This window comes from Engystomops pustulosus, chromosome 9 (genome assembly GCF_040894005.1).
Source record: "Engystomops pustulosus chromosome 9, aEngPut4.maternal, whole genome shotgun sequence".
Lineage (NCBI taxonomy): Eukaryota > Metazoa > Chordata > Amphibia > Anura > Leptodactylidae > Engystomops > Engystomops pustulosus.
The window spans coordinates 2,762,693-2,774,825 of NC_092419.1; the positions used below are offsets into that span (position 1 = coordinate 2,762,693).

Genomic DNA, 12,133 nt, shown 5'->3' on the forward strand with positions numbered 1-12,133 from the left:
ACAAACTGTAATAAAGAAGTAGTTGACAATGATCTGTGGAAAAGCAGGAAGACCATGACTTGGACTTGGATGGAGTTGTCATACAAAGGTGCCACAGGGACTTGTGGTTTTATAAAATGCATGAGGTTTGACAAATGACTGCATGGACTTGGCTGATGGACCTCGACGTGGTGTAATATTTCTGACCTCACAGATGTCCCCTGTGTAGATCTCAGGACAGGAGCAGATGTAGCCTCCCGGGACATCATGGCAGGTGCCCCCATTCTTGCACGGTTCTGGTTTGCAGAATGTCCCTTGTTCCTGACACTGGCTCCCTGTGAACCTCTCTGGGCACAGGCAGGTGAAGGAGGCAACGCCATCCACACAGGTGCCTCCATTAAGACAAGAACTGAATGGAGACAACACAAAATAAATAAAAGTAGTAAACTATAGATATTGTTATATCTCAGAGGACATTTCACCATCTACACCAACTTCAAATCTTTCCATCTTTTAATAAGTTCTGGTCCAATGATGGAGGAACTTGGGCTGGAGGAGATCATATTGGACGGTGAAGTCCATAGCACTGATTACGTAAGAATAGCGATGGTTATAGAACTGCACCAGAATTAACAGAACGGGGACCATGAGATGACACTAAGAGATGGAGTTGTTGGAGGTGGCCAATGGTCTTCTTCAGGTCATACATATTCAAAACCTGCCAACAAAGCAGCCAAAGCCTTGATTGTTCCAAAACGTAGAATGTACCTGCACCAGAACCAGAAGAACCAGAAGAATAATGGAGAGATGGACTATACAGATGACCGGAGGACCGTGATCATGTATCTCACTATTACGTATCTCACCTGTTGGTGCAGTCCTGAGTGTTGACCTCGCAGTTGCTTCCCTCGTATCCTCGGGCGCAGTCACATTTGTAAGAGTTACTTTGTTTCCTGCAGGTTCCTCCATTTTGGCAGGGAGAACTTTCACAGTTGTCTACAACCTCTTCACACAACTTTCCCATATATCCAGAAGGACAAGAACATATAAAGGAGTCAACAAGACTTGTGCACGTTCCACCATTTTGGCAGGGAGAACTTTTACAGCTGTCCACAGTCTCTTCACACAACTTCCCCGTGTATCCAGAGGAGCAAGAACATGTAAAGGAGTCAACGAGACTTGTGCAGGTTCCTCCGTTCTGGCAGATGTCTTTAAGGATGAGAAGATAATATAATGTGAGTAAGAAGGACACAAGGCAGGACCATCACTCAGTATCTTCTAGGTAGGGATATGACTATATAGGATAATGTCATATTAGAACCTGAAGGCTTCATCAGTTTTAGAGACCGGTGTAGCTGGTACCGGGGTGGGTGCTTGGCCCTTAGCGTTGGGATTACTTATATGTTCGGGGATGTAAAGTAACCCAAAGGTTTACATTGTGTTGAACAGTCATTAGTCATATGTAATAAGTCCATATTACCTGCAGTACAGTGGTCCAGTTCTGTCTCACACTGTACCCCAGTGTATCCCGGGGAGCAGACACAGCTGTAATTCCCAGGATTATTCACACAACTTCCGCCATTGCTACAGGGATGTTCCATACATTCATCCACATCAACTTCACAGGACAGTCCTGAGGGGAAGGCACAAGGTCCACCATTACCATGAGATGTGGAAACGTGCCCTAGTCATGAGGCAACCCGTAGCCACCATGATGGAACAAAGACATGACCCAATCGTTACACTGGAAAAATAAGAATATCCGGAGAAACCTTGAAGGTCTCCATAGGTTGACTTACCACTCCAGCCATGAGGACAGAGACAGGAGTGGGCAGTAAGGTTGGGGTGCTCATAGCAGATCCCCCCGTGTTGGCAGCTGTCGGGATGGCAGAGGGATACGGGGGTCTCACAGTAAAGTCCTAGGAGAGAGCGGCAGAGGTCAGCTCCATCTTCTATATATCATAAGAAAATTATTTCATCCCTGGTTACTTTTAGTATTGCTGTCCCTGGAGACGGGAGTTTGCTGGTGGTGGGGGGGTGAGATGTCATCAGGAGACGAGGAGGATGGGTGGAAATGCATTATCAGAGATGGTGGGTGGGTGGTAAGAGGGGTAATGCTACGGCTGGTGGAAGAAGGGTGGGAAGGGAGACCATGCTGTCATCACTGGTCACTGTAAAGGAAGGGACACCATGTAGACTACAATGGTGCCGCAGTGAGGTTTGTGGTACCTCCGTGGTACGTTGTGCAGGGAAGGTTATTGTGCTGCACGGATGTTGTGCTTCACTGCAGTATTTGGTGCTTCTGGGGACACATTTTGCAATGCCCCCTGGTATTTGGAGAAGTATTATGTGCTGCAGGATTTGCCACTGCTCAGGAGGGATGTCATGCCGCACTCAGGGGAGGTGTTTTGTACTGCGCTCTGGTATATGATATTTATGTGGAGGTATTATGTGCTACATTGTATGATTGTTTGCCACTGGAGGGATCTTGTGTCCCTCTGAATAGTTAACATTTAGGGGGAGGTATTATGTACTGCGCTCTGGTATATGATATTTATGTGGAGGTATTATGTGCTGCATTGTATTGTTGTTTGCCACTGGAGGGATCTTGTGTTCCACTTTGCCCCTTGTGAGGAGGTACTTTGTTCTGAATCTGAATAGTTTATGGGGAGGTATTATGTACTGTGCTGTGGTATATGATATTTATGTGGAGGTATTATGTGCTACAGTCCACTATTTTTTGCCACTGCTCAGCAGGGATGTGTTGCAGCACCATGCGGCCTTTCTAGGGGGTATTTTGTGCTGCACTCTATTATTTGGACTAATGTAAATGTGAAATTCTGCTTTACCATACAGATATGTGCTTGGTAACCTGTATATCCAGGAGCACAGCTGCAGTTGTAGCCATCTTGTTGTGGTTGGCAGGTGCCGCCGTTCCGGCAATGATTGGTGCTGCACTCATTGATGGGAGAATCACAGGTTGGTCCAGTCCATCCATTGTTACAGTGACACCGAGAGCTGCAAACGAGGGTGGAGATCATACAGTGTGTAATCATGGATGGGGGGAGTTATTGGTCTGACCTTCAGAGAATCCTTCAGCATCCAGTACCACGTACCAAGGACTCAGATCTAGGGAAGTCTCTCACCTATTGTCCTGACAGATGCCGTGGACACAAGTGACGTTGCTGCAGCTTATATTCTGAATGGCGCAGTCGGGAAGGACCGTCCCCGGGGGGCAGAGGCACGAGAAGCCGCCATCTATGAGTTTACAAGTCCCTTCATTTTGGCAGGGGTTGTGGATACATTCATCAATGATGACATCACACAGGGGTCCTTAGGAGGGTATAAATATATATATATATATAAGACACAATGCCATCACCAGCACGGCCCTGACTCTACATTTAGGAGGATACATCATACAGTTCCTCACCTGAGAACCCCGGATCACATTGACATTGGAAATCATTGACCAGGTCCAGGCAGTGTCCGTGGATGCAGGGGTTACTGGCACATTCATTAACATTGGCATCGCACGTGGGACCTTTAAGAGATGGAAAGAAAGTTACGACACCGAGGACTGTATCTAGAGAACAAGAGACTCTGGAGTAAGGACCAAATAAAGTGATAAAAATATAATAATAAATGATAAATGTGTAACCTGTCATCCCCGGCTCACACAGGCACTCGTAACCGTTCTGCCGGTCCAGGCACGTGGCGCCATTTTGGCAGGGCTGGCTTAGACATTCATCGATGTCCTGCTCACACCAGAGGCCGGTGAAGCCTTCAAGACATTCACAGGTGAAGAAACCCGGGTGGTCGACACAGAGACCCGAGTGACAAGGAGAACTGGAACATTCCTCCACATCCAACTCACAATAATGGCCATCAAAACCTAAGAATACAAAAATGAGAGAGTGGTGGGACGAGCAATGGTCCACCAGGAGCAATGGTCACAGACCACAAACAGCTGCCATAGTTATACTAGACTGGAGCCAGGGGAGGAACCAGGCAACACTTTTGGTCATGGTCTACAAGTTCCTAGATAAATGATCATAAGGTCCTACAATGTCCAGGAAATACAGATGTCATATGGTCTTTACTTTACGACTTTGTGAAGGGTCTCAATACACCTGTCCAAATACCTGACCTTTGCTCCCATAACATTTGCCATTGAGGACATTATATGCCAAGTGGTCAACATCTCAGGTGAAAATTGGTGGTTCACATCGGCAATGATCTAATGTTCATTGCATACGATAGGGATTACAATGGAGTTTCACATCTGGTAGTCAGGAATCCATCTCACCTGGAGGACACGAGCAGAGAACGCCATTCAGCAGATCCGTGCAGTTTCCTCCATTTTGACAAGGAGAACTTACACATTCATCCACCTCCACCTCACACACGCTTCCCATATACCCTGCAGATGGACAGAGGGTATATACAGTAATTATACAAGTTATTTGTTCACCACCAAAATCTGGAGAATTTAATTCTTGACCAAGTCTTACCGGGTGAGCAGACGCATTGGAAGTGCGTGTGGTAGTCTATGCAGGTGCCCTCGTTGCGGCAGGGGTTTGGCTGGCACTCGTTACGTTTGGATTCACAGCGAGCGCCGGTGTAACCAGGGGGACAGCGGCACAAGAAGGAGCCATAGGTGTTCACACATTCTCCATTATGTTCACAAGGCGATGGACCTGAGGACAATGGATGAGGACAGTATCAGATAGACGGCTGCTACAACATGGAGGAACCTGCGAGGATGATGAAGAGTAACATCCTCACCTAGCTCACATTCATTGAGATCCTCATAACAGGTGGGTCCGGTGTAGCCCGCCTGGCACCTACAGAACACCCTGTGAGACGAGGGGTGGGTGTCACAGGTGGCATTTGGATGACACTGATTTTTTAGACAACCGTCCTCCATGTGGCACAGAAGACCTAGAACACGGAAAGGAGCGAGAAGAAGATTCATTCAAGATACCGGGAACATTTATAATAAAGTCCAGGATGGTTCTGGACTTCTCCTCCCAAATTTCAGTGGTTTTCCCCCAGAACCAGTGAGGTCCTTCTGCACCTTTCCACAGATATTGCCCTGACAGCAGGTCACATGTGGCACTGGGGGTAAGTAGCATTTATTATACTTTACATTCATTCAATACATAAATATAAATCTTTTGTATGTCCACCTTTTCTCTAATAGAGGAAGTAATTGCGGAACTTTTAACAACCATTACTTTAGGAGATGTGTTCTTCTGTTTAACCCTCGCAATATAAAACGGGCGCATACAAGCCCAAGTTGTTATGGGAACATTTTGCACCGCAGATACCAAGACAAAAGGAGTCTATTTCCATAAATCCCATATTCATCACAAAACTATGGCCGGTTCCATCCAATAGATCCTGGAAGCCCCCTGCCCCTGTCAGACAATCTCCATCATTTGGTGCCATATGGATATTTCTCAGTATATTGAGGCAGATGACCCTGTATTATAGGAAATCTTCGGTATATCTGCCACTTGTACCATAACTAGGAGGCAGTTATCAGTATCTCCATTCAGAAGAACTCACCGATCCTCCCTGGTGGGCACTGGCAGATGTACGTCCCCACCTGATCGATGCACGTGGACCCCTCCGCACACGTGGCCGTTGCACAATCATCAATGTTGTGCTCACAGTTGTCACCGTTCCAACCGTTGACGCACACACACTTGTATTGACCAGGTGTATTCTGACAGGTTCCCCCGTTCTTACAGATTCCTGGGGTCTGACATTCATCAATGTCTCGGGAACACAAGTTTCCTGGTACAGAGAAAGGTGAAGAGTAAATGAGACTATAACGGAGAGGACAGATATTGCTGAGGATCAGACAAGTCGTGTTGTATAGAGATGGTCGTCTGGTGTGAATTGGATCTCATGAAGGCTTCTCCTGCACCTTTGGTCCTACTGGACATGTTATACGTTTGTTACAATATCTACAGCTGCAATGGATCTGTCCAATGATGGACCCCAGTGGTTCCTGATGAATTCCATTGACCTATAATGGGGAATGTCTCCGTCGTGGTATCTATCTTTAGACATTGTTTGAAATTATTTTAGTTCGGATTTTCTGCCAGTATATATTTATTATTACTAGTCCAGGTTACAATATACATAATCAGAGAACCGGAGGACAAACACGTGTGTAATAAAGATGCCGTGAACATAATATTGGCCAAATCCAACATCAGACCTCACCAGAAATGCCCAACCAGCTAATGATTATTGGAAAACTTTCACGTTATGTCATTTTTTAATTCTCTGGGACAATAATTTATCTCTATAAGCGGTGTCCATCTGTGGCTTTCTAACTTCTTCCCAGTTCAGAAGAAATGAACACTTTGCCAAGGCAAGAGTCCATCTGTATGTGGAGGTGAGTTATTGGTGAAGTTCTGGTTCCTCGTGTGTGGCCACATTAGGAGAATCAGAATGGTAGGAGCATGGAGTACTGAGGGGCTAGGACCTTACCTTCCCATCCTGGGGGGCATTTACAAGAATATTTTTCCAGTCCGTCCACACAGGTGCCTCCATGTTGACATTTGTGGTTGATGCAGTCATCAATGTTCTCCTCACACTGAGAACCCGTGTAGCCTAATAATGTACAAGACCAGCCCTTTACCAGTAATATCGAGCAAACATTTATTTTCCAGTGTGTCAAGATCATAGATAGTTCCTGGCCAAAAAGTCCGGCTTACATAGACATGGATGGGGGGGGGGGGGGCGTGCACTTACCTGGAGGACATGCGCACTGGTACAAGTGAGGGTCTGTTTGATGGCACGTTCCTGAGTTATAGCAGCTGTGTAACGAGCACTTTCCCCGTCTCATCTCACAATTGATGCCATCGTACATGGCCGGGCACTCACACCTGAAGGAACCGTTCAGGTTCACACATTTTCCACCATTTCTGCAGGTTCCAGCTTCTTGACATTCATCCACGTCCTTCTCGCAAGCCTCTCCATCAAAGCCGAGCTGGCACTGGCACTCGAACCCTGGGGGCTTATTGACACATTTCCCATTGTTCATGCAGCGATTGGTGGTGCAATGGTCCAGGTCCATGCAGTTCTTCCCTAGAAGGAATCATAGAAATGATAAAAAGCAGTTTTTGGGTTAATACGACGCATCAACGGCCGCATGAGCTCATCCAATTCATCTTAGTGAATTACAAGGGGATGGGTCAGGAACACATGCAGAGTTTTTGGCATCATACACTATTGTCTATTGTCTATTCTACTAAAAATGTCTTATTTCCAAAAAGTTTTTATGGTGACCTCGGCAGAGAATAAGATGCACTTGATGATGATGATGATGATGATGGTGATTCCTGGTAGGTTGCTCCAGGTCTAGCTTCTTGCTAAGGAGGATATTAGTTGATGAGGAAGGAGTAGACTTGGGTTTTTTAGATATTTTTAGATGCCTGAGACATCGGAGGCAAAGAATTTCTCAAACTCCCATTGTCATAAAAAAAAAAAGAATCAATAAAAGTGAGACGGAATATCTGAGAGGTTTCATAGATGATGAGAAAATTTCACTTCATAAAACCATTGTGGCGTTCCTGGAAGAAGAGGCGATCACTTCCGGATAACAGGACTGAGAGGATTGTACATTTACAGGAAGGTGGGGGGGGGGGGGGGTCCGATCTGCATTCAATGGTTATACAAAGGGAAAACGGAACTTCTCCTCCAAGGATCATCAGCTCAGGAAGACCATTATACTGTTATACTGGAGGGGCCGGAGCGGCTTTATAAGGGCGGGAGAGTCATTAAACTATGAAATATTTCATCAAAAACAATACAATTCCTATGTGACCGGGTCTTGTGTGGCTTCTAAAGAACAAGAATGGCCCCTAACACCAAGTGTGGGTCTACAATCAGCACCAAATCAGGTCGTCTTCTGCTGGACCTTTGTGGCCCGGGTATTTGTCGAGACTTGGGCCCGCTGGAAGATCCTCCATTTGGTTGCTTATTACTTTGCTTGGCCGGTCCAATTCTGCTAAAATATGTTTAAGATACTCTGGACCTCATAGAAGAACCGAACAATTAATTGTGTAAATAGTAACAGTTTTGTAATAATTTGCAGTGATTAGTCGTCTCACCTGTCCATCCCGGCCCACAGGTGCAGCGATACTCTGAGGCAGACAGCCGGGTGCATGTTCCTCCATTTTGGCAGATTAGTGGGAAGCAGGGGGGTCCGGGAAGCTGACACTGGTCACCTAGAAACCCTTCTGGACACCTGTAAGGAAGCACTAACTATACTGAGTGTCGACTTACTTAAAGAGAGCATGTAGAAGGTTCTTGTTTGATACTCAAAATATCCTCTTCCTTGCCAAATACAGACCTCAGACCCTGCCTGTATAGCGACAAGACCAGCGCCCCTGTATACCTGTGTATATAACTGTGGACATTTGAATATTTCCCCCATATGAAGTCAGCACTTCTTACTTTATTACTGCTTATACTTATTTATTGCTTTATTTTAGTGTTTTGTTATATACATTCTGTTTCGTAAGTTGGTAATTTTTCACAGCTGTAGTAGAAATTGTTTTGGAGGAGAAAAACAGACTTGTTTACCACAAAAGCAGACAGCCTGGAAAGTTGTTTACCACGAAAGCAGACAGCCTGCAGGTGCTGCCTGGAAAGTTGTTTACCACAAAAGCAGACAGCCTGCAGGTTCTGCCTGGAAAGTTGTTTACCACAAAAGCAGACAGCCTGCAGGTGCTGCCTGGAAAGTTGTTTACCACTTTACAAACTTGGTTCCATAGAATATTATGGGGACTCAATGTAAATCTATGTGAAATTGTTATGACATTGTTTGCACTGAAATTTATTTACTCCTCCTCCTAATAGAAGGTTTATAAAGAAAACTGTCTTTGAGAAGCAGAACTTGGAAGAGGATACTCTGCTAGACGGTAACCAGAAGAAGAAACTGATATGGGGATACTCAGCCATAGACCCCTAACAAGGGCACTGGACCCACACCCTGACTCTAGACCAAAACTGATAATTTAAAGACCCCCCACGGTCCATTTACAAACCCAAAGCTACTCAGAGCTGAGACCTGACATTGAGCTAAGGCCTCTCCCCAGTCTTGCTCATCCTTCTCCTGATGATCTGATGCCCCTTCATCTCATGGTGTTGTCTATGGTAATCTCAGGAAGAGTGGGAGGAGTTCAGTTTTTGGTAATCCGGAGAGGTTTCCAGACATCCGGGATATCCTCAATTTCCCATCATTCTCAAACATTCCGAATCAGGACAAATTTATTGTATAGAAAGTCATCTCTTCCATCCTAAGCTTCCACTTACCTGCAGTATTGGGTCCCGTTCAGTAGGGAGATTAATGTCCCTCCGTGGAGGCACGGATCTTGCCCGTTCTTGTGCTGCAGAGCTAAAATAAGAGACAATAGTGTATTATATAATTATACAATCTATAGGGATGGTCGGAATGTAAAAGCTTCTCCTTCTGTTTCCGATAACGTCTGCTGCAGACACTGTCCTGCTGTTGTCATGTGTTCGGCCATTGGGGTGCACATCACTGCTGAGGTCAGTCAGTAACCAAACATGAAGAGCTGCTGCAGTGTAAAGCATGGGGGAGGAAGGAGCTACAGACTATGAATGCTCCCATTGTCTATTCTATGCACAGAAGGCGACTTTTCCGACCTCTAGACAATGGTTATATAATATGGCGGCACCACACACATGACATGACCCTCGGCACACATACGGAGCTCTTTGGTTCCCCGTCATTGTCTCTCGCTCCGGATGTGGACGCGCTGCCAGCGACATTTGACAATTGTTTTTGCTTCCTATTGTGGCAGCCAAATCTGCAAACTATTTTATGCAGAAGAAATATTCAGGGATCAGTCTCCTGGATCATCTGTATGTAGGTTATGGGCGGAAGGTTGTGAGTATGTACATACATCAGATCGTCCAGAACTTGGTAGGTTCCATATTGAAGGACTAAATGAGAAATGTGATGCAAATTGTCATAGTAGATTATGGGCGGAAGGTTGTGAGTATAGTAATACAGGTATATATCCTGTACATGCAGTAGATACAGTATACAGTATATATACCCCGCTGCTGCCAATACACATTACTGCACAGTCTTCAGATCCCACCAATTTTAGGATCTCCCGACTATCCATTGTACATGGCACCCTCCATCTCCCCAGCAGCGGTGCAGTACATCTCCCTATACCAGACAAGTGGATACCTGGGCAATAGCTATACGAGGCTCCTCCAATACATACATGTATATTATGTACACACATCAGATCGTCCAGAACTTGGTAGGTTCCATATTAAAGGACTAAATGAGAAATGTGATGCAAATTGTCATAGGAAAGTCACAGTCCACCTGGATGAACTAGTACATATACACTGCCCAGCACAATACCAGAGACCCTCCAGGGTCCCGAGCGCTGACATAGACTAATGGACTATCCTAAAGAAACTCAGGTGGAGGGGACTGGATCAATCATTAGCCAATACTTAACAGGGTTATAAAATAGTAGGTCACGTTCATGATGCATCCTACATGGTCAAACACAAACCCTGGATAGATGTAGGGTGGACCCCAGATACCCCAGGACTATCCTGGACATATAGACACATATTATTATGGTAATTCAGTGGAAGTAGTGGACCCCTAAGGTTCTGGTCACATCTGCACTGGAGGAGCCATTAGGAGCTTCTCTTATACAGTCCAGGGCTAGGAACACAACAGAAGCCATTGTCATTGGGGTCTATTAGGTGTAGATGTCAGCGGAGCCCAGACAACCCCAAGATGACCTGGACCTAATAATACGTCATGTATGGAAGCAGCGACGGCCTCCAGGTTATTCCTGGCCTTGGCTCCAGACACTGAACCAGCAGGACCCAGAAGATGTGAGCTCAGAAGCTCCGAGAATTCACCTCTGGATACAATGTATGTGAAAATAGATCAAATATTTAGAGAAAAGTGAATAATAATTCTGAATTATTAGAACAGTCTCATTTTTGTTTTTTTGATGTTGTGATTTCTATGTTCTCATTATCCACTTTTATTGTTTCACTCATTTCCCTCGGTTTATGCCAAAATTTTACAATACAGAAAGTAGGAAAGTTGAAAACTCCTCTCATGCAGGGAACCAGAGGGGAATTTTATGGGAACTTTCTAAACATAATAGAGAAATATTTAGCCCTTTAGACTTCGACTACAAAGAAACTGATAAAATAATAAAACCGGGCTCCAAAAATGGAAAAGGTAGAAGGGAACATAAACTAAGTCTTATCCACCTACTGTAGGACCTCCAGTCCCAGTGCAGCAGTTTCTGGTCCCTAGGGAGGGGGGGGGGGACGTTCCATGTTAGACTGGAAGTGAGGATGAAACTATGACCCTTCATGTGGCCGCGGAGCCAATCACTGGCCTCAGCAGTCCTGTGCATGAGGATGATGAGTCCAGTGATTGGCTGAGCAGTCATATGGTGGACAGAGCCTGCAGTGCTGGAATGGGGGGGCTTTATACAGGGGTCACATATCCTGAGAGAAGGACAGAAACGCGTCCATATATCAGAACAACAAAGCACCGGCCAGACTCGGGGTGTGTGGGTTGTAGATTATAATATGGCGGATGGCGATGGCCGCCCGGGGCCCATGACCACCGATAACATCCACCAATATGACACTGCCCTGTAGTTATGGAGAGTGGACCATTCCAGGACCTTCAAAAGGCCCTTAAACTGCTTCACAGAACTGACCCCCATTCCTCTGGAATTTCATGAATCCTAATCCGTAAGATGATGGTTCTACGCCGTGTCCATGTAATAGTTGTATACTGTGTCCATGTAATAGTTGTATACTGTGTCCATGTAATAGTTGTATACTGTGTCCATGTAATAGTTGTATACTGTGTCCATGTGATAGTTGTATACTGTGTCCAGGTAATAGTTGTATACTGTGTCCATGTAATAGTTGTATACTGTGTCCAGGTAATAGTTGTATACTGTGTCCATGTAATAGTTGTATACCGTGTCCATGTAATAGTTCTATACTGTGTCCATGTGATAGTTGTATACTGTGTCCATGTAATAGTTGTATACTGTGTCTAGGTAATAGTTGTATACTGTGTCCATGT

At 45.3% G+C, this 12,133-nt stretch overlaps 1 protein-coding gene across 1 annotated transcript in view; it reads right to left on the minus strand.

The window, feature by feature from the left end:
- Positions 1-12,133, minus strand: part of LOC140077578 (uncharacterized) — a 44,843-nt gene that overhangs the window by 8,940 nt on the left and 23,770 nt on the right. The window contains exons 2-17 of the mRNA XM_072124850.1: positions 9,322-9,403; positions 8,115-8,251; positions 6,754-7,089; positions 6,490-6,612; positions 5,554-5,784; positions 4,768-4,923; positions 4,494-4,679; positions 4,289-4,402; positions 3,641-3,874; positions 3,413-3,523; positions 3,126-3,312; positions 2,852-2,997; positions 1,779-1,898; positions 1,460-1,612; positions 846-1,188; positions 187-388 (exon numbers count right to left, since the gene is read on the minus strand). Coding sequence (XP_071980951.1) covers positions 187-388; positions 846-1,188; positions 1,460-1,612; positions 1,779-1,898; positions 2,852-2,997; positions 3,126-3,312; positions 3,413-3,523; positions 3,641-3,874; positions 4,289-4,402; positions 4,494-4,679; positions 4,768-4,923; positions 5,554-5,784; positions 6,490-6,612; positions 6,754-7,089; positions 8,115-8,251; positions 9,322-9,403 — 2,861 coding nt within the window. The remainder of the gene's footprint in view (positions 1-186; positions 389-845; positions 1,189-1,459; positions 1,613-1,778; positions 1,899-2,851; positions 2,998-3,125; positions 3,313-3,412; positions 3,524-3,640; positions 3,875-4,288; positions 4,403-4,493; positions 4,680-4,767; positions 4,924-5,553; positions 5,785-6,489; positions 6,613-6,753; positions 7,090-8,114; positions 8,252-9,321; positions 9,404-12,133) is intronic.